Here is a 23,709-nt window from a genome sequence, read left to right as displayed (position 1 = left end):
TACTCTTGCATCCTTTAATGCTGCTTTGCACTTTTAGGTACATCTGTTATTCCTGAATCATTAATCTTTCATCAACTGAATACCTTTTTGTCCTATGTAACTTTTTCAACATTAGCTTTAAGGGGTTACATATAATATTCATTAATATATATATTCAGGGTGATTCACTACCAGTGCGACAAACTTGCAGGAGGTGTAGGGGGCACAAAGATGAATCACATAGCATTGCAGGGTCTGAAATGCCTTCGTCATGGGTTCGTTGAACGGAAGGTTGCGTGAACAGCGATCCCGCTGGAAGTCAGCATTTGCGAACCGTTTCTGTTGAAGAAACCAAGTAAGAAAAGTCCTCCGGAGTGGATAATCCGCAGGCTCCAATGATTGGACGCATTGCAGATGGTATGAACTCATTTGGTTTGTTGACAGTATCCTCCATACAGTGGATTGGGAAATACCCAATCGTTGGCCTGTTGCTCGAGTACTTGTACTCGGATTGCCTTCTGCAAGACGTAGGACATTCTCCTCATTGTCTGGCATCCTCGTTGTTCGCTCTTCATTCATGGTACATCTCGTGAAACAACCAGTCTCACATAACCTTCTGTGCACACGTGCGAAAATCGTATGATGAGGAGCACGCCTGTGCGGGAAACGTTCCTGGTACAAGTGCAGAGCGGCGTGCCCGTTACAGTCTGCAGCTCCATACGCAAGGTGCATGTCGGTCAGTTCAACGTTTGAATACTCGTCCATCCTACTGCCTTGGGAACCGGTTCGCAAATGCTGACTTCCAGCGGGATCACTGTTCACTCGACCTCCCGTTCAACGTCCTCTACCGCATGACGAAGGCATTTTGGACCCTGCAATGCTATGTGATTCCGATTCGTCTTTGTGCCCCCTACACCTTCTGCAAGTTTGTCGCACTGGTAGTGAATCACCCTGTATATATTTCTTAATATGATTACCTAACTTTATGTTTTGAATGCAGAAGTATCGAATTATACGATGTAACAAGCTACGTTATGATATATAGCATATCTATTTGTTCTTTTCAAGAAAATTAAAGTATATGCAGGAGTCGAATTTGATCGACGAAGTCGACCACATCCAACAGCTGGTGAGTGAAATTTTTTTATTTCATAGTAATATATTTTTAGTAAATAATTATAAAAAAATCTAAAAAAAATCAACCCCTTCTTATGTTGTTGTGTCTGAAATAATGATATGTAATTTTACGATGTTGCTAAAGATGAGAATAAACGTCGCTAAAGATGAGAGTGCCGAATTTTTGTACGAAACAATTGGGCATATCGGATTACCTGGTTTATGTAGCTTTATTTTGCCAAAACCAAATAACATACCATTATATCAGACACAACATACAAAGAGGTTGATTCCTCTGTTTTTTTATAATTTAGTAAATAAGTAAGTATAATAAAACCCTAACGTTATATAGGAAGAATGACTATATTCCAATGTCCCCACTTGTTTTGGCCAAATAAAGCTACATAGCAGCGTGTCCAATCAATCAATCAGTTTTTGCTCGATCCCTGGCCATTCTGGCATTCCGGGAAATGAAAGTGCAGACCTTGCAGCTAAACATCCTCAACCAGCTGCCCCAGAACATCCTCTGGTTCCTTACACTGATTATAAGCCTGTTATTCGCAAAGCAAGTTACGACAACTGGTCACAGATCTGGAAAATTAACACCAACAATAAACTTTATCAGATAAAGCTAAAACCAAAGCTGTGGCACTCAGGCTTCTGACGAAACAGACGAGAGGAAGTAGTACTGGCAAGGCTCAGAATTGGACGCACTCATAATACCCATCTGTTCCTGCTACTGGGAGAAGATCCACCCCAGTGTTCATCCTGTGACAGTCAACTTACTGTTAGGCATTTTCTGTTTGATTGCCCCGTTTATTCAACTGTACGTTCAAATACTTTTCAGTCGCTCTCTAGGCTGAATTTCTCACATATCCTTGGAAATTATGCAAACATAGAACTTATAATCTTTTGAAAATGTATTGGACTATACAGGAGTATTTAATTTAACATCTACACCGGTATATTTTGACTGAATAAACTATGAGCAAACACAATTTGGCCTCAGTAGCACTTGTGTCGTGAAGCCAAATACCAACAACAACAAAGCTATGTAAACCAGGTAATCCAATACACCTAATTGTTTCGTACAAAAATTTGGCACTCTCGTCTTTAGCAACATTCGTTTATCCTATTTTAAAACCATTCAGAGATATTTTAAATTAAAAGATATAAAATTATGATTCGCTTTTTATGATATTAAAAGACCATAAAATTAAGAAAGACACCAAATTATACTCTCTTGATTTAATATCTTTTTACACCAGAGTAAACCTTCCATATGCATTAGATATTGTTTGGGACCTGCTTAATGACAGCAATATCAATATATATAACAATAGGCTCCCCAAAGATAAGATTTTTGAATTTACTAAAATATTAGTTTCCACCAATTATATTTTATTTCAAGAAAAAATATACACACAGATTTTTGGCTTGCCAATGGGCATTAGCGTTAGTGGACTTATTGCAGAATTACAGTTCAACAACATAGAGAGTATATATATGAATCCATTTATACCAGAAGTCTCATATTAGGGCAGATACTTAGACGACGTCCTCATCATAACTAATCAGACTACCATAAATTCCGTTTTACAACTTTTTAATAATATCATATGAGACTAAAATTTACTTTAGAAACCGCGAAAGAAGATACAAAATCTATCAACTTTCTTAATTTTACACTGCAAAGGGTAGAGGAAAAACTAAATTTTAGCATTTATAGAAAACCTACTAATATGGGCATGTTATTACACTAAAATAGCTACCACCCATACATATACAAAAAATCGGTCATGCTTAACCAGTTTTTAAATGCTTTCAGATATTATACCACACAAAGGGGGTACAGTTGGAAATTGAGGAATTAACGGGGAAATTACTAAATAGAGGTTATCCAGTTACCTCTATTAATAAAATTAAACTGATTGCCCAGTAAAAGATAACTAATAACAATCCAAAAATAAATACTGATAAAAAGAATTTTATTATAGTACCACATGTAGAAAACTGGTATAACAAATGAAATGATTTATGTAAGGGTACAGATATGAAAGTAATAGCTATATCGAAGAATTAATTACATACATTATTAAAGAAGGGTTCCTCAAATTCTGCCTTTCAACAAATGCATGATCTCGTCTATAGCATTTCATGTAAAGACTGTGACTCGGTTGGCCTTGGGTGCCCAACGATTGTGACCGAGCGATTTCTCCTTGCTCAAAGTGCAATTTTCCAAAAAGTGATTCGATTCATAGTTCTTTTACGTTCTTGTCCTTAAAAAAATTATTTATTTAATAAGAGCTCTTGTTAAAAAAGTACATGTACAGAGCAAGAAAGGAAAGCCACCGTTCTTTATTTCTTATATTTTTATTACTAACACCTACTACTTTGCCCAGACATCATAGGAGGGAGTATATGATGTACATTTTTATACTAAGAATAGTATATTTTTATAACTAACACCTACTACTTTGCCCAGACACGATAGGAGGGAGTATAAGATGAGAGCCTTGTCGATCAAACCCTAGAAAGATTGTGCAAGGCTCAAGAGGTAGAATTTTTTTCAGCCTGGTCTGTACTTGTTAACAGGAGAGACTGCTTCTACAGGGATGGGACACTTAAATAGAAAGGGTGCAAGAATATTTGCTGATGTTATCGAGGCAGTGTTAGGTGGGTCGGAAAACTGCTAGCTTGGGAGGATACAAGGACTAATAGATTAACAGTAGCCACTGGCAGAGGTGAAACTGATTCTTGCACTGCTTCTATTGGAATGAGCAGAAGCCTGGAAAACAAGATGCAGGATATTTCAGAGACTGCTGGGAGTCATTGCGGTACAAGTAAACACATGGGTTGTGTTAGGGTAGCTAAGAATAGGAACAGGTGCATGTATACTTGCGTTTACACCAATGCTAGGAGTTTGGTAAATAAATTTGATGAATTTGAGGTATTGCTCAAAGCATCAAAGGTGGATATTGTTTGGATATCAGAGAGGTGGTGTCACACAGATATAAGGAATGCAGAACTGGAATTTGGGGAGTACAACGTGTACAGAAAGAATAAACAGGATAGGAATGGAGGAGGGGTTATGCTATTAGTTAAGAAACACATAAAATCCAAGGAAGTGAAGCCAGTCGACACCGCTGGACAGAGCAGTGTCGAGTCAGTTTGGTGTGACATAAGCATTGGGAGGTCAAATTTGAGAGTAGCCGTGTGCTATAGGCGTAATGACTCTGAAGAGTATAAAAAGAAACGTTACAGGGAAATAGAGTGGGCCAGTAAATCAAAGATTCTTATAATGGGGAATTTTAATTTAGCAGTTAAATTGTACGTTTAAATAAATACATATAACAACTTAGATTACAAACGTAATATAATTAATTATATTTAACATAATTAATAACATAACATAATTAATTATAATTAATTAATAAATTAATAGAATCATGACTCAGACCAGAGCAGCAAAGCAAAAGGCTCAAGCTAATGGAAGCGCTGTGGCTCAGAGCAGAACTGAGGGGGGCAGTTGTCCTCTGACTCACAGCCTTATAAAATGCACTGTTTGCTTGATGTTTGTAGAGCAATCGGGTACGGGACATGATACTGCCAAGGGGGATGTCTTTGTGTGTGCGCGATGCAAGGAGTGTATCGATATCAGGAAACAACTCGGCGTTCTTGTGGGCCTATATGAGAGCTTGAAGGACAGGGTGGATGCCCTCGAAGAAACTAAATTGAGGGGCCCATCAAGCTCTCAGCTGCCCACATCAACGCCAGAGCTTGCACTTGGGCATCGCGTGACACAGAGACAACCCCCAAGGCAGAATGCGCTGGTCCCGAAGGAACTAGTAGTTGTTGGTGACTCTATTGTCAGGGAAACGGGGAATATGCTTTGTAAAAAAGATAGGTAAAACAGGACCAGGGTATGTCTGCCAGGGGCAAAGGTTGATGACGTTGTAGAGCGAATATCATCTTTTAAGGGCACAAAAGGTGATATAGTTGTACACGTTGGCACTAATAATATTAAGAGTAGGAGACCGGCAGAATTCCTTAACAAGTACAGGTCACTGTTGAACAAAAGCCGAGAATTAGGGTTGAATTTGAAAGTGTCTGCAATTCTGCCCAGACACGATAGGAGGGAGTATATGATGAGAGCCTTGTCGATCAATTCGGCCCTGGAAAGATTGTGCAAGGCTCAAGGGGTAGAATTTTTTTTCAGCCTGGACTGTACTTGTTAACAGGAGAGATTGCTTCTACAGGGATGGGATACACTTAAATAGAAAGGGTGCAAGAATATTTGCTGATGCTATCGAGGCAGTGTTAGGTGGGTCGGAAAACTGCTAGCTTGGGGGGAGACAAAGACCAATAGATTGACAGTAGCCACTGGCAGAGGTGAAAGAGATTCTTGCACTGCTTCTATTAGAATGAGCAGAAGCCTGAAAAACAAGATGCATGGTATTTCAGAGACTGCTGGGAGCCATTGCGGTACAAGTAAACACATGGGTTGTGTTAGGGTAGCTAAGAATAGAAACAGGTGCAGGTATACTTGCGTGTACACCAATGCTAGGAGTTTAGTAAATAAATTTGATGAATTTGAGGTATTGCTCAAAACATCAAAGGCAGATATTGTTGGGATATCAGAGACGTGGTGTCACACAGATATAAGGGATGCAGAACTGCAATTTGGGGAGTACAACGTCTACAGAAAGGATAGACAGGATAGGAAGGGGGGAGGGGTTATGCTATTAGTTAAGAAACACATAAAAACCAAGGAAGTGAAGCCAGTCGACATCGCTGGACAGTGCAGTGTTGAGTCAGTTTGGTGTGACATAAGCATTGGGAGATCAAAATTGAGAGTAGGAGTGTGCTATAGGCCTAATGACTCTGATGAGTATAATAAGGAACTGTACAGGGAAATAGAGTGGGCCAGTAAATCAGAGAGTCTTATAATGGGAGATTTTAATTTCCCAGATATTGACTGGAATTTGGGGGCTGGTTACTCACACACTAGCAGGGCTTTTGTGGATTTATTGGATGATTGTTTTCTACATCAGCATGTTCGGGAGGCAACTAGAGGGAGTAATACTCTTGATTTGATTATCAGCAGTGATTCTTCATGCATTAAGAATCTGCAGATAAATGAACCACTAGGTGGCAGTGATCACAGTGTGCTGAAGTGGGATTTACTGAAAGAGGTAACTACCATTAGGGGTAAAGGGAAGGGTTATTGCTTTCGTAAAGGCGACTACGATGGACTGAGGCAGTATTTAAATTCTATACAGTGGGACCAACTGATGATGTTACCAACAGCAAATTCAAAATGGGAAGCATTCAAAGAACTTATCTTGGAAGCTACTAGGCTTTACATACCAACTAAGAAATATTGTTCAAGGTTTAGGCCAAAATGGATGTCAGATGAACTAATGAGGCATATGGCACAGAAGAAAAATGCATGGGATACTTACAAATTAACACATGACACAGAAGCCTATGATAGATACAAGTTGATATGCAACCAAGTTACAAAGGAGGTTAGGCAGGCGAAGGCAGATTACGAGAAATCCTTGGCAAGGGATGCAAAGAAAAACAGCAAAGAGTTCTTTACTTATGTAAACTCTAGAAGGAAGGGGATGAATCAGATTGGTCCACTTGATATTGATGGGTCAACTGTTGATGATCCTGCTCAGGTAGCTAACAAACTAAATGAATATTTTGCATCGACATTCACACATGAGGAGTTATTCAGCAAGGGGAATGCCAGAGGTGTATTCAACTCTAGCAGTAAGCTACAGAATCTTGAAATAACTGGGAGTAAAGTGGAGGAGAAACTGTTGAAGATAAACACAAGAAAGGCACCCGGGTTGTATGGATCTATCCAGTTATATTAAGGGAGGCAGCAAAGGAAGTAAGCAAACCCTTAGCCATAATTATGAGAGCTTCCTTGGACTCAGGGGAGGTACCCATAGACTGGAAATGTGCAAATGTAACCCCAATTCACAAAGGAGGATCAAAGGCTGACACAAGTAATTATAGACCTGTGAGCTTAACTTCTGTTCCAGGAAAATTAATGGAGGCACTGGTTAAAGAAGCACTGCAGGATCATTTAGACAAGACTTCAGTTATAGCTCAGACACAGCATGGTTTTGTTAAGGGGAAGTCTTGCCTGACCAACTTGATTGGATACTATGATGCAGTCACAAAAGAACTGGATGCAAGGAATAACTTTGATATTATATACTTGGATCTTAGAAAGGCTTTTGATACTGTTGCACATGGAAGACTGCTACACAAATTGGAGCAGTGTGACATTGGAGGCAAATTGCTGCTTTGGATAAAGGGGTGGTTGAGGGGGAGAAGACAGAGAGTAGTAATCAATGGACACTGCTCATCGTGGACTAATGTTATTAGTGGAGTCCCTCAGGGCTCAGTGTTGGGTCCATTATTGTTTTCTGTATTTATAAATGATATTGATGATGGTATATCAAGCTTAATGTCCAAGTTTGCAGATGATACAAAGGTTGGCAGGGTTGTCAAGGACACTATTGACATTATGCTGCTGCAACAGGATCTGGAAAGGTTGAGCAGATGGGCAGAGAGGTGGCAAATGAAGTTTAACATTGACAAATGTAAAGTACTACATATGGGAAACAGCAACCCCAGAGCAACGTATCAGCTCTGTGGTACTACACTGACAGTGGTAGAGAATGAAAGGGACTTGGGGGTGATTGTGCAGGCAGATATGAAGTTCTCTGAGCAGTGCAGACGGGCTGCAAGAGTAGCTCATGGAGTATTGTCAATGATATACAGGAATTTTTCCAGCAGGGATAAGGAGGTGATTATTCCATTGTATAACGCAATGGTTAGGCCACACCTAGAGTACTGTATACAGGTCTGGAGGCCTCATTTCAAGAAGGATGTAGAGCTGCTGGAACGAGTACAGAGAAGGGCAACAAGATTAGTGAATGGAACAAAGGGGTACTCTTACGAAGAAAGGCTTAAGTTTTGCAAATTACAGTGTCTGGAGACTAGGCACCAGCGAGGTGATCTGATAGAGGTGTATAAAGCCTTGAATGGTTTAAGCATGCTCAATGCTGATGGGATTCTTCCTCTACCTCAGAAAAATCACCTGAGAGGGCATAAATTCAAATTGAGGAAAGACAGATGTAGGATAGACGTGCGGAAATTTGCCTTTAGCCAGCGGGTGGTTGGTTGGTGGAACAGACTGCCATCCCTTGTGGTGGAGGTTGATAGCCTAAATAAGTTTAAGGCTCAGCTGGACAGGTATTTTGAACGAACAGAGGGGTGAAGTGGAAGTGGGTTTTTTTTTTTTTTTTTTGGCTGATGCTGCATAAGCTTGCTTTCTTGCATCAAATGCCTCTACTAATGCTAATGCTAAAAGAAACGTTACAGGGAAATAGAGTGGGCCAGTAAATCAAAGATTCTTATAATGGGGAATTTTAATTTCCCAGAAATTGACTGGAATTTGTGGGATGGTCACTCACACACTAGCAAGGTAGGCACTTCCGAAGCCAGGTGGGAAGGAGCAGCAGTGCGTAGCACACGCTTCTTGATTAGACCGGGGTTTGAGCCCGTCACCACCAAATACGGAGGATGCGGAAAGGTCAGGGAATGACCACCGCATATCCCGGAGTAATATGGCCTTAGTTGCTAATGCTCCTAAAAACCAAATAACAACAACAACTAGCAAGGCTTTTGTGGATTTATTGGATGATTGTTTTCTACATCAGCATGTTCAGGAGGCAACTAGAGGGAGTAATACTCTTGATTTGATTATCAGTAGCGATTCTTCATGCATTAAGAATCTGCAGATAAAGGAACCACTAGGTGGCAGTGATCACAGTGTGCTGAAGTGGGATTTACTCAAAGAGGTAACTACCATCAGGGGTAAAGGGAAGGGTTATAGCTTTCATAAAGGCAACTACGATGGTCTGAAACAGTGTTTAAATTCTATACAGTGGGACCAACTGATGATGTTACCAACAGCAAATTCAAAATGGGAAGCATTCAAAGAACTTATCTTGGAAGCTACTAGGCTTTACGCACTAACTAAGAAATATTGTTCAAGGTTTAGGCCTAAATGGATGTCAGATGAACTAATGAGACATATGGCAGAGAAGAAAAATGCATGGGATACATATAAATTAACATATGACACAGAAGCTTATGATAGTTAAGTTGATCTGTAACCAAGTTACAAAGGAGGTTAGGCAGGCGAAGGCAGATTAAAAGAAATCTTTGGCAAAGGATGCAAATAAAAACAGCAAAGAGTTCTTTACTTTAGTAAACTCTAGAGGTACGGGATGAATCAGATTGCTCCACTTGATATCGATGGTTCAACTGTTGATGAACCTGCTCAGGTAGCTAACAAATTAAATGAATATTTTGCATCGACATTCACAAGAAAGGCACCTGGGGTGGATTGGATCTATCCAGTTATATTAAAGGAGGCAGCAAAGGAAGTAAGCAAACCCTTAGCCATAATTATGAGAGCTTCCTTTTACTCAGGGGAGGTACCCATAGACTGAAGATGTGCAAATGTGACCCCAATTCAAAAAGAAGGATCAAAGGCTGACACAAGTAATTATAGACCTGTTAGTTTAACTTCTGTTCCAGGAAAATTAATGGAGGCACTGGTTAAAGAAGCACTGCAGGATCATCTAGACAAGACTTCAGTTATAGCTCGGACACAGCATGGTTTTATTAAGGGAAAGTCTTGCCTGACAATTTGATTGGATACTATGATGCAGTCACAAAAGAACTGGATGCAGGGAATAACTTTGATATTATATACAGTCAATCCTCGTATAGCACGATAGTTGTGTTTCTAGAAACCCTCGTGCAATGCAAAATCGTGCAATATAAACAACAGGCTCTATGGGTAAAATAAGGTTAGGTGCCGACCACCCAAGATTGAACACACATTTGTAACCAAAACATTCCAAACACAATAAATAATCGTAATAAAATACGTAAGTATTTTGTTATGATTATTTATTATTATACGTAATAAAATACGTAATACGTAAGCATTTTAATTACTTAAGTATTTTATTACGACTGTTACGTAATAAAATATTGCTAATGCTTTTGCTTCTATAGTAAGCAAACTTTTTTGGTTGATTTTCTATCCAAACAGATGACAGCGTTTCATCCCTTCCAATTCTTTGTGTCTTAATCTAATGGATTTTAATTATACTTTGAGTTGTTCCTGCTATGAAAGTTGTTTTTATTTTCTCTACATTCTTTGTAATTCTCGGCGTTGCCTCATTTAGGTCTGTAGCACGTGCAATATCACGTGGTCTTTCATTTCGCTCAAAGCGTTTCACAATTTCATGTTTTTTCTCTATCGAAGAGGCGGACTGGCCATAAGCCTTACCGGGGAAACCCCGGTGCGCCGGAGGCCGGTGTGATTTTGGCCATAAACCATAGTATGAGGCCACTATAAATTTTCCCGTGTAAGAATTTCTGACCCAGTCTGCCTCTGTTTATCGATATTGCTTTTGTTTTTCTCTGTGAATCTGCAGTGTCTTCACCAGGACGCTTCCTTTTCACACCTTTTAAGTACTTTACTTATTTTTAGGGAATAAAGCACAATTACAAAACGAGGAGGCACGCTTGACACACATAAACAAGGCTGCGCACGTGTAGCAACTGAATAAACAACACCGTAAAGACAGATACACTATTAACACCTCACATTTTACAAAAGCACATTTCTAGGGGTTACTACCATAAAACAATAAAAACAATTTCCAGTTGCGTTTCTGCTAGTGGAATCTGTTATCAACTGGTAGTAAACTCGATCTAATTGCATTTGCGATTATGTATACCGATAGCTGGAATTGTGTTGCTTTTTACGTTATTATGGTGAAATGTGTTTTCCCTTCACTGATATAAAAAACAAATACATTTTCAGAATCTCCTCTTCATTCCTATCGTGTTGTGTTCAGTTGGGGTGATTCCGCATTGAATGCCATTTCTTGTAAACACAAAGGCGAATCGTGCATAAGTGAATTCGGTTCGTGTTATAAAAGATATCGTTCCCCTATTTATAAATTGTGTATGATTGAATTCGTGTAGTGTAAACACGTGTTATACGAGGACTGACTATACTTGGATCTTAGAAAGGCTTTTGATTCTGTTCCACATGGAAGACTGCTGCACAAATTGGAGCAGTGTGCTATTGGAGGCAAATTGCTGCTATGGATAAACGGGGTGGTTGAGTGGGAGAAGACAGAGAGTGGTAATCAATGGACACTGCTCATCGTGGACTAATGTTATTAGTGGAGTCCCTGAGGGTTCAGTGTTGGGTTCATTATTGTTTTCTGTATTTTTAAGTAATATTGATGATGTTATATCTAGCTTAATGTCCAAGTTTGCAGACGATACAAAGGTTGGCAGGTTTGTTAAGGACACTACTGGCGCTATGCTGCTGCAACAGGATCTGGAAAGGTTGAGTAAATGGCCTGAGAGGTGGCAAATGAAGTTTAACATTGACAAATGTAAAGTACTACATATGGGAAACAGCAACCCCAGAGCAACGTATCAGCTCTGTGGTACTACATTGACTGTGGTACAGAATGAAAAGAACCTGGGGGTAATTGTGCAGGAAGATATGAAGTTCTCTGAGCAATGCAGACGGGCTGCAAGAGTAGCTCATGTTGTCTTGTCAATGATATACAGAAATTTTCTAGCAGGGATAAGGAGGTGATTATTCCCTTGCATAAGGCAATGGTCAGGCCACACCTTGAGTACTGTATGCAGGTCTGGAGGCCTCATTTCAAGAAGGATGTAGAGCTGCTGGAATGAGTACAGAGAAGGGCAACAAGATTAGTGAATGGAACAAAGGGTTGCTCTTACGAAGAAAGGGTTAAGTTTTGCAAATTACAGTGTCTTGAGACTAGCCACCGGCGAGGTGATCTGATAGAGGTGTATAAAGCCTTGAATGGTTTGAGCATGCTCAATGCCGATGGGATTCTTCCTCTTGCTCAGAATAATCACCTGAGAGGGCATAAATTCTAATTGAGGAAAGACAGATGTAGGATAGATGTGTGGAAATTTGCCTTTAGCCAGCGGGTAGTTGGTTGTTGGAACAGACTTCCATCCCTTGTTCTGAAAGTTGATAGCCTAAATAAATTTAAGGCTCAGCTGGACAGGTATTTTGAATGAACGGAGGGGTGAAATGGAAGTGTTTTTTTTTTTTTTTTGGCTGATGCTGCATAAGCTTGCTTTCTTGCATCATATGCCTCTACTAATGCTAATGCTACTTCTCACTTGGTCACACCAGGAACTGTTCCTGCCTCCCCGTGATGTGGCCGGAAACCTTGTCAGAACAGTTAATCTGCCAAAGGCCAAAAGGAGCAATTATGGAATACAATAAATTTTCTGCTCTGGAGGCCCCGGGAGCCAAGCAATTGTGAGTGAGCGATTTATCTGTGCTTTCACTGCGGTTTTCTAAAAGGTGAATTATAGTTATCTTTTATGTTTTTCTCCTTAATATATGCATTTATTTAATAGCAGCTAATTTATCAAAAGTACTGGTAGAGAGCAATAAAGGAAAGTAACCTTTCTTTATTTTTCATATTTTATTAGGCTAACTCCCACTAATTTCGCTTGGTCACACCAGCCCAGTAACCTTGGCAGAAAGTTCATTTGCGAAGGGCTAAAATTAGCCAACATGGAACAAAATATGTTCCAACTTTAGAGCCACCAAACTGTTGGCTAGCCCCTCGACGTGGGCACCTGTACGTGGTGAGGGGACCTCCCACTGATGCTGCTGGTTTTCCAGATTAGCATCACTGGGATCTAACGCCCATACCTTGGGCGTTAGATCACAGTGGAATCCGGCGTGTGCAGCCGTGCGCCGCGTCCCATGGATTTCGGAAAGGGTGATCTTGGTGGTTGAGGGGCCCAACCTTAATACACCACTTTGGCCCCTACTTCGACAAGACGGGAGGTCCCGGACCGGCCCGACTGGGATCAATCGGCGGGTGCTTTTTTACTGCTAGGGTCAACTGCGTTCCAATAAGTCTCCCTCCCTTTGATCCTGGAACGGGATAAAGACTTATTGCTAACTTGGGTATGGTGCTCCTAAGCGAACTAGGCGTCCCATTCGTGTACGCAGTACCTGCTAGTTCATGAGTGGACGTCCCCTCGTAGGGCTCCATGGTGGGTGAGGTACTTCCGCATCAGACACTTTCTCTTTACTCTTATGAGTAATTTAAATCCCTCTTTTTCTGGGGCCCCAACAAGCCCCTACCTAATCGATCACCGTTATCGCTTCGACGTAAGCAGTTGTCTCTAAAGTACGCTCTAAAACTGAAATCCCTGCCAGACCATCCTACGTGGCCATTCATTTTTGAGCCACGATGGGAAAATTTGTACAACGCCCGTAAGACTGCCAATCGTCCTTTTGGTATTCGTCTCCAAGAGCTACTCATAGAACTTAATATCAAGGTAGACAAGGTTGCCCAAACACCGAAGCAACCCCTTCCACCCTGGCATGCTCATGTCCTGGCATGTGACTTGTCCCTTAGAAATTGGGGAAAGTCGGACACTCCATCATATATCTACTTGCAGCTTTATTCAGCACACCGAGCTGAACATTCTGACTTCGCGCCAGTTTACACAGACGGATCGAAGCCGGAATCATATGTGGGATCTGCTGCTGTCTTTACAGACACCACTACGTCGGAGCAGATTCCCTCTGAATGCAGCATATTTACTGCAGAGCTGCATGCTATAGAGTTAGCCTTGGATCAAATTAGTAAATGCCAATACCAACGGTTCATTTTATATTCCGACTCCCTCAGTGTATTACAGGCTTTAATATCTGTGAGATATAATCCTCATCCAGTTCTGTCTAGTATTCAGCAGATGATTCACTTCCTCCACGAATGTGAATATGATATCCGCTTCTGCTGGATTCCCAGCCACATTAGGATTAGGGGAAATGATTTGGCTGACCCCGCAGCCAAATCAGCAATTCCCAGTAATAATCGCTGCCTGTCAGTCCCCTATACAGACTACAGGCAAGTAATACATATGAAGATACACTCCCAATGGCAGGATTCGTGGAATAGACAGACTGCGAATAAATTATATCGTATAAAGCCTGTAAGTGAACCGTGGCAGTCTAGTCTGCGCAGGAATCGTAAGGAGGAAGTTGTTCTTGCCCGGACCCGCATAGGACATGGTCATTTGACTCATTCGTTTTTGCTGAGGGCTGATGACCTTCCTATGTGTGAGTCCTGTGGCGCTATTTTAACTATCAGACACATTTTAATTGATTGTCCAGATTTTAGTAATATCCATTTTACCGCTTTTAATCATCTGACTGAGCCATATACACTCAGTCAGATTTTATCTGGCAATGACCATGTGTCTGCTATTTTTAGCATTTTGAAATCAGTAAACCATTTTACTCATATTTAAAAAATCTCCTTCATTAATGTTACTTGTTTACTGATATTTGTCTTTTACCGTTTATACTTGTTTTTATACTCAGACTTGGTGACCTAATTCGTTAGGCCACTGAAAATTTTATTTTTATGACTAGATTTTGGCGCATTATAGCCTTAGTCGCTAATGCGCCAATAAAACCCAAGCAACAACAACAACAACCTAATCGATCGTCGGATGAAAGTGAGACCATTTCTGCCAAAACAGCCAGAACTGAGGAGAAAACACCATCTGTGACACCTCTTTTCCTCATTCTCCATTCCAGCGGAGAGCAGTCAATAGGGAAAATGTCACCTTTCTTTATCCACAAAAGATTAGAAGGGATGGCAGGTTCACCCAAATCCGTAAAACGGCTGCGTTCTGAAGATATTCTAATTGAAGCATGAAACACAAATCAAGCTGAAAAAATTTTGAAAGCCACATCTATAGGGGGAATACCCATCATCGTAACCCCTCACAAAACTTTGAACTCTTCACGAGGTGTCATATCAGAGTGGGATCTTCTTCACGTTTCTGAAGAAGAGATCTGCTCTGAATTAAAAGAACAAGGAGTAACAGCTGTCAAGCGAATATCCATGCGTAAGGATGGGAATCTCGTCCCTACGCGATTTCTTATCCTAACATTCAACACCCCACGGCCTCCGAGTTCCATCAAGGCAGGGTACTTAAACTGCCCAGTGAGGATCTATATTCCAAACCCACTGAGGTGTTTTAAATGCCAAAAATACGGCCACTCACAAACGGCTTGTCGTGGTAACCCTGCCTGTGCTCGATGTGGTGCAAAAGACCACGAGAGCAAGGAATGTTCAGCTTCTAAACCGATCTGTGTAAATTGCCAACAAGGTCATCCCGCCTACTCCAGAGCATGCCAGCGGTGGAATGATGAAAAAGAGATCCAAAAATTGAAAACGGAGCTTAATATCTCCTACCCAGAGGCTAGAAAACACATTAAACCAATAAATAGCGGGAAGCCTTCATATGCCCGGAAGGTTTCTGAGAAGTGCAGTATTGGTACACAAACTGAGATGACTGTACCACCAAGAGAGTCATTCACACCGATTGCCTGCTATTTATTGAGTTCACAAAAGCCCACCAAAAAAACGCAGTCAGCTGCCACTCCTATATCCGTACCTCCTAGTGCTCCACCACTACCAAAACCAAGTTGTAAAGAGCCAACAGTAATAACAGAAGCAATGGATGTCGAGGACAAGGAGGTACCAGATGAATCAGTCTTGGAACTCTTTACGGAGGAAGAAATGCACACGGGACAGCGCCCATTCTTCCCCAAAAAAGATAAATCCAAGATTGACAAAAGTAAGCCCTCAGCACCTCGGAGCCGCCTGATGGACCCACCAACCCTAAATAATGGCTAAATTCCTACAATGGAATTGTCTTGGATTCTGGCGAAATACTAATGACATCAAGGCCCTCCTGCAAAAGCACGAGCCAGTTTGCTTTTGCTTGCAGGAGACTTATCTAAAGGCAAATTATAACTCCACCAGGCATAACATCACAATTTTTCGTAAGGATAGAATTGCCGATTGTCCTGCTCATGGAGGTGTGGCTATCCTTGTGGGCAACCAGACCCCAGTTCAGCCATTGCTAATTACAATTAGCATAGAAGCTGTTGCAATTCGCCTTACAGTAGGGTTTTTATTAACGGTCTGCTCTATTTATTTGCCACCTGGGACTGACATCTCCCAGGAACACCTTGATGATCTTGTAACACAGTTGCCTCCCCCTTTCTTACTTCTCGGATATTTTAATGGACATAATACCCTGTGGGGTAGTGCTAACATCAACAGAATTGGACGAGTGATAGAGCGTATGCTAAATGACAATGACCTTTCCCTTTTAAATACTGGAACAAACACCTTCCACATGCCTACCCATACCTTTTCTGCCATTGATCTCTCTATCTGCTCCCCCTCTCGACTCCCTTCACTCACTTGGGAAGTGGAGTAGGACCCATACGGAAGTGATCACTTCCCTGTGATAACCTCTTTACACAGTGGGAGACCGTGTCTTCCTTTCAGGTTACCCCGGTGGAAGATTGATCAGGCTGACTGGACTGCCTTCCAACATCAGGCAAATTTTGACCTCAGTACCGTCAGTCAGGAGCCTATCAATGATGCAGTAACGTACATCACAGAAATTATCGTCCAAGCAGCTGCGAATGCTGTTCCAAAAACAACTCCCGGTTTCCACCATTTCCCAAACCTTGGTGGAATTCACAATGCACAACAGCAAAAAAGGCTCAAAACAAAGCGTGGGGGATATTTCGCCGATATCCTACCACGTCCAACCTTATAGCCTTTAAACGCTTACGAGCCAAAGCACGCTATATCCGCCGTCAGAGTCAAAAGGAATCGTGGATCCGTTTTACATCATCCATTAAGGTAGACTGGGATAAAATCCGGAAAATGAAGGGAAAATATACATCCCACCCTTCTTCAATCCTAGATTATAATGGATGCACTATTGCAGATCGAACTTCAATAGCCAATTCTCTTGGGGAAACATTCTCTAACCTTTCTGCAACATCTTCATGTTCCCCAGAGTTCCTGGTCCTGAAACATAAAATTGAAAAACAGGCACTTAATTTTAAGTCTAAGAGCGTGTATCTGTACAACAGGCCATTCACTATACAGGAAATGAAAAGAGCTCTTATTCTTTCCAAAGCAAGTGCTGTTGGACCAGATCGCATCCATTATGAAATGATTAAGCATCTTTCACCAAAATCTATGGATTGTGTGCTCATTCTACATAAGAGAATCTTTATTGAAGGGCAGTTTCCGGATTCCTGGCGCAACGCAATCATTCTTGCCTTTGCTAAGCCAGGAAAGAATCCAAAAGTCACTACTAATTATCGTCCTATTGCTCTGACTAGCTGTCTGTGCAAAATTCTGGAGAGAATGGTTAATTTTCGTTTAATATGGTATTTGGAATCAAATGACCTTCTTTCCAACATCCAGTACGGCTTCCGAAGGAACCGGTCCACTCTGGACCATCTTATTAGACTGGAAACATCCATCCGGGATGCTTTCCTAAAACGCGAACACTTGGCGTCAGTGTTCTTTGACATTGAGGAACCATATGACACAACTTGGAGATTTGGCATCTTAAAAGATCTGCATAGCCTTGGTCTTAGAGGGCAACTCCCCATTTTTATTAAAAAGTTTCTAGCCAATCGATCTTTCCAAGTTCGTGTGGGAACCTCACTCTCTCGTTCCTTTAGCCAAGAGGAGGGAGTACCACAAGGATCAGTTTTAAGTGTCACGCTTTTTGCCATCAAAGTAAATTCCATCACAGAACAACTTCCTCCAACCATAAACAGTGCCCTCTATGTTGATGACTTTAGCATATTTTGTCAGTAATTCAACATGAGGGTTATTGAAAGACAACTGCAAAAAGCCATTGATCACCTAAATTCCTGGGCACTGAGTATCATTTGCATACACTTTTGTCGTAAGCATAAGCTTCATCCTGAAACTGAATTAAGGCTTGGACAAAATGCTATTTCTGTAGCAGCAGACACAAAATTCTTGCGACTTTGTATGGAGTTGATGGATGTGATCCAGAAAGCTGACCTTTCTGGATCACATCCATCAACTCCATACAAAGTGCACAAGAGGCTTGAATATTCTCTGCTGTCTCTGCTCTATATCTTTGGGTGTGGGCCGATGCACCCTACTATGTATTTCCCATGCGCTTGTATGATCCAGACTAGATTACGGGTCCCTGGTTTACAATTCCATCAAAAACAGTGTACTTCAATGGCTGGATCCTGTCCATCATCAGGCTCTCCGTATCACTATTGGAGCATGTCGAACCTCTCCTGTCCAGAGTTTATACGTCGAAGCAAATGAAGCACCGTTATCGCTTCAACGTAAGCAGTTGTCTCTAAAGTATGCTTTAAAACTGAAGCCTCTACTAACAAACTAACAAACGTTAGTTAGCGAATGCTAATTAAGGTTTCTTAGTGTTGATATGTGTTATTGTTATTAAATTTTGCAGAATTATATGTGAAATATTAGTTAAAGTCAGAATTAACACTTAAGAATATGATATAAGCAATTTCTTTTAACAAATGTACAATAAAATTACAAGTGAACTTTTATTTAGTTTCTTAATTTTTATAATAATGACTAATCTATTGCTAAGGATAAAATATTGCAGCATAGATATTTATTTACTATTAATATTAATTTTTTTTTTGTCCTCGCCTTCTTCCCATTATATATATGAGGTCAGCATTTTTACTTTTTTGGCATGAATTTTTTTCGGCCAGATCCACTTCCTGACGCCAACCCTCACCCTTTATCCTGGCTGAGGATATGCAGTGGCCATTCCCTGACCTTCGTCATCTTCTGTATTTGTTGGTCACGGGCTCGAACCCTGGTCTAATCAGGAAGCGGGTGCTACGCACTGCTTCTCCTGCCCACCTTGCTACCGAGGTGCTCACTATTAATATTAATAACACCATTAGGTTTAATGATTATTCCTTTTTTTTTTTTAATCACAATAAAACCTCAATATTAATTTTTGTGACCAAGACCAACTGCTTGGTCACAAAGGTGGAATGCCCTTTCCTACACATTTCCTACACAATGTTTAAATGCTTGAGCATTTGTTATTTAAAAACCTTTATATACTAATTTCATTCATATAAAATGCTCCATTTGCTAAATTTTATTTTTATATTTTTTATTAGCTGGAAGACTTTGTGCATGGTATCATTATAAATCTGAAACCCGTAAAGCTGACAATTATCCTAACTTTCCAAAATTTAGAAATTCGTTAAAGCTGGAGTGTGATGATGGCGAACCTGCAATTTTAGAGTGGATACCTAATTCTAGCATTCCTGATGTGCTGTTTTACCAGGTAAGTATGAATAATTAAGAAGTTCAGATTTTTGAAATAGTTCACAAACCTCCAATTTCATTTCAGTGAATGTGTTATACAAAATTAGTACAACACAACTTATCATAACATATTTATGTTATGTTAGGTCCTGACAAAAATATGTCACATATAAATATGTAAATATGTCCTAACAAAATCATGATAAATAAAGCTCATAAAAAACATAGGATGATAATGAGTTTAAACTGATTATTCAAAATAAACTTTTAAGTTATCATCTGCCAAGATTATTCACTGAAAATCCATATACGCCTAGAAAAAAAAAACTGTAAATATTTCCTAACTAGATTGCTCATAATCTATTAAGGTTATGCAAATTTTGTAAATTTTTCAATTGCTTTTTCATTTTTTTACAAAATTTTCAAAACTACATTCAGCATAGGGAGGCCCCAGGTGTCAAATTATTTTGTGATCAAGTGTCTTTGCCAGTAAATTCACACTCTCTCTTGAATAAATAAAATCGTCTTCTTTACTTACAGCATTACGCTAAAAATCAAGTAAATAAGATTCAGTAAAGAAATCACTATACTTAATCAGGAGAAAACAGAACCTTCTTTTTTTTTTTTCTTTTATTTGCATATTATTAGTAACCCACTACTGCTTGGTCACAAAGGTGGAATGCCCTTTCCTACACATTGGCCCTGAGTGCTAAGCGAAGTGATCTATCAATTTTCCAAAGCAATTTGAAAGTGTCATTTATATAAACGAGTAGTTTAAGTGATTTCTAGTCTTTTCTTTCGAAGGTATTTATTTTTGGCTCCTTCTAAATAAAGAGGCAAGCTCTATAACAAGAAAGGAAATACACCTTTCTTTTGTATTTATTTAACTAACTTCTCGAACACAGTAACTAACCTCTTATTGCTTGGTCACTGGTGGCACCGCTCCTGCCTCCACTTGCCGGGCTGGAAACCTAAGTATAAATTCAATACTCAAGGCTAAAAGGAGCAACACATGGATCCTTTAATATCACCATCTGTAGAGCCTACATTCTCACATGAACCCCCTCGACGTGGGCACCTGTACGTGGTGAGGGGACCTCCCAGTGATACTGCTGGACTTCCAGATTAGCATCACTGGGATCTAACGCCCATACCTTGGTTCCAGGGTTACATCTGTGGAATCCGGCGTGTGCAGACGTGCGCCGCGACCCGTGGATTTCGGAAAGGGGGATCCTGGTGGTTGAGGGGCCCAGCCTTAATACACCACTTTGGCCTTTGCTTCGACAAGACGGGTGGTTCCGGACCGGCCCGACTGGAATCAATCGGCGGGTGGTTCTTACTGCTAGGGTCAACTGCGTTCCAATAGGTCTCCCTCCCCATGGTCCTGGGACGGGATAAAGACTTATTGGTAACGTGGGTATGGTGCTTCTAAGCGAACTCGGCATCCCATTCGTGTACGCAGTACCTGCTAGTTCACGAGTGGGCGTCCCCTCGTAGGGCTCCATGGTGGGTGAGGTACTTAGACATCAGACAATTTTTCTTTACTCTCATGAGTAATTTAAATTCTACTTCTTCTGCGGCCCTAACAAGGCCCCTACCTAACCGAGATGATAACACTGACAACACCTCTGTCAAAAGAGCCAGAACTGATGATAAAACACCAACTGTAACACCGCTTTTTCTCATTCTCCATTCGACTGGAGAGCAGTCAATTGGGAAGATGTCACCCTTCTTTATCCAGAAAGGATTAGAAGGGTTAGCAGGATCACCCAAATCTGTAAAACGACTGCGTTCTGGCGATCTTTTGGTCGAAACTATAAATATAAAACAGGCGGAAAAAATCCTAAAAGCCAAATCAATAGTGGGAATACGTATCATCGTAACCCCCCACAAAACTTTGAAATCTTCACGAGGTGTCATATCAGAGTGGGACCTTCTTCATGTTTCTGAAGAAGAGATCTGCTCTGAATTAAAAGAACAAGGAGTGACAGCTGTCAAAAGAATATCAATGAGAAAGGATGGGAATCTCGTCCCTACCCGAGTTCTCATCCTAACGTTTAACATCCCACGGCCTCCAAGTTCCATCAAGGCAGGCTATCTCAACTGCCCAGTGAGGATTTATATCCCAAACCCACTGCGGTGCTTTAGATACCAAAAATACGGCCACTCACAAACATCTTGTCGTGGTAACCCTGCCTGTGCTCGATGTGGTGTTAAAGACCACGAGAGCAAGGAATGCTCAGGTCCAAAACCTATCTGTGTCAATTGCCAAGAAGGGCATCCCGCCTACTCTAGAGCATGCCAGCGGTGGAAGGATGAAAAAGAGATCCAAAAGTTAAAAACAGAGCTGAATATCTCCTACCCAGAGGCCAGAAAACGTATCCAACCAATAAATAGTGGGAAACCTTCGTATGCCCAGAAGGTTTCTGCTAAGTGCACTATCGGTACACAAACTGAGATGACTATACCACCAAAAGAGTCATTCACCCCGATTGCACTCTATTTATTGAGTTCACAAAAGCCCACCAAAAAAACACAATCAGTTGCCACTCCTATATCCGTACCACCTGGTGCTCCACCACTACCAAATCCAAGTGGTAAAGAGCCTGCAGCAATAACAGAAACAATGGATGTAGAGAACAAAGAGGTACAGGATGAATCAGTCTTGGAACTCTTTGCGGAGGAAGAAATGGACACGGGACAGCGTCCATTCTTCTCCAAAAAAGATAAAGCCAAGACTGATAAAAGTAAGCCCTCAGCACCTCGAAAGCCACCTGATGGACCCACCAAGCCAAAATAATGGCTAAATTCCTACAATGGAATTGTCGTGGATTCCGGCGAAATACTGATGACATCAAGGCCCTCCTGCAAAAGCACAAGCCAGTTTGCTTTTGCTTGCAGGAGACTTATCTAAAGGCAAATGATCATCTCACCATGCATAACATCACAATCTTTCATAAGGATAGAATTGTGGATGGTCCTGCTCATGGAGGAGTGGCTATCCTTGTGGGTAATCAGACCCCAGTTCAGCCCTTGCTAATTACGACCAGCATATAGGCTGTTGCAGTTCACCTTACAGTGGGATTTTTATTAACGGTCTGCTCTATTTATTTGCCACCTGGGACTGACATCTCCCAGGAAGACCTTGATGATCTTGTAACACAGTTGCCTCCCCCTTTCTTACTTCTCGGGGATTTTAATGGAAATAACACACTGTGGGGTAGTGCTAAAATCAACGGAAGGGGACGAGTCATAGAGCGTATGCTCAATGACAATGACCTTTCCCTTCTAAATATTGGAACAAACACCTTCTTCCACATGCCTACCCGTACCTTTTCTGCCATTGATCTTTCTATCTGCTCCCCTTCAATACTTCCTTCACTCACTTGGGAAGTGGGGGAGAACCCATACGGAAGTGATCACTTCCCTGGGATAACCTTGTTACACAGTGGGAGACCATGTCTTCCCTTCAGGTTACCACGGTGGAAGATTGATCAGGCTGACTGGTCTGCCTTCCAACATCAGGCAAATTTTGATCTCAGCACCGTCAGTCAGGAGCCGATCAATGATGCAGTAAAGTACATCACAGAAATTATCGTCCAAGCAGCTGCGAACGCTGTTCCAAAAACATCTGCCCGGTTTCCACCATTTCCCAAACCTTGGTGTAATTCACAATGCACAGCAGCAAAAAAGGCTCAAAACAAAGCGTGGGGGATATTCCGCCGATATCCTACCACTGTTAATCTAATAGCCTTCAAGCGTGCACGAGCCAAAGCATGTTACATTCGCTGTCAGAGTCAAAAGAAATCGTGGATCCGTTTTACATCATCCATTAACCAGTCTACCAACTCTAAGGTAGTCTGGGATAAAATCCGGAAAATGAACGGAAAATATACATCCCGCCCTTCTTCAAATCCTAGATTATAATGGATGCGCTATTGCACATCTAACTGCAATAGCCAATTCTCTTGAGGAAACATTCTCTAACATCTCTGCAACATCTTCGTATTCCCCAGAGTTCCTGGTCCTGAAATATAAAATCGAGAAACAGGCACTTAACTTTAAATCAAAGAGCATTTATCCCTACAACGGGTATTTCCCTACTCAGGAACTGAAAAGAGCACTCGCTCTTTCCAAAGCAAGTGCTGTTGGACCAGATGGCATCCATTATGAAATGATTAAACATCTTTCACCAAAATCTATGGATTATCTGCTCTTTCTATATAACAGAATCTTTATTGAAGGGCAGTGTCCGGATTCCTGGCGC

General features: G+C 41.0%; 1 protein-coding gene across 1 annotated transcript in view; it reads left to right on the top strand.

Moving 5' to 3' along the window:
• Positions 1–23,709, top strand: part of LOC150085794 (protein Skeletor, isoforms B/C-like) — a 715,869-nt gene that overhangs the window by 642,305 nt on the left and 49,855 nt on the right. The window contains exons 14-15 of the mRNA XM_090374255.1: positions 1,048–1,108; positions 19,292–19,461. Of these exons, the coding sequence (XP_090230381.1) occupies positions 1,048–1,108; positions 19,292–19,461 (231 nt within the window). The remainder of the gene's footprint in view (positions 1–1,047; positions 1,109–19,291; positions 19,462–23,709) is intronic.

The sequence above is a fragment of the Mastigoproctus giganteus genome, chromosome 5 (assembly GCF_048544385.1).
Source record: "Mastigoproctus giganteus isolate SK-2022 chromosome 5, ASM4854438v1, whole genome shotgun sequence".
NCBI lineage: Eukaryota > Metazoa > Arthropoda > Arachnida > Uropygi > Thelyphonidae > Mastigoproctus > Mastigoproctus giganteus.
The sequence above is the reverse complement of the archived record's forward strand: the minus strand, read 5'-3'. Positions and strand labels throughout refer to the sequence as shown.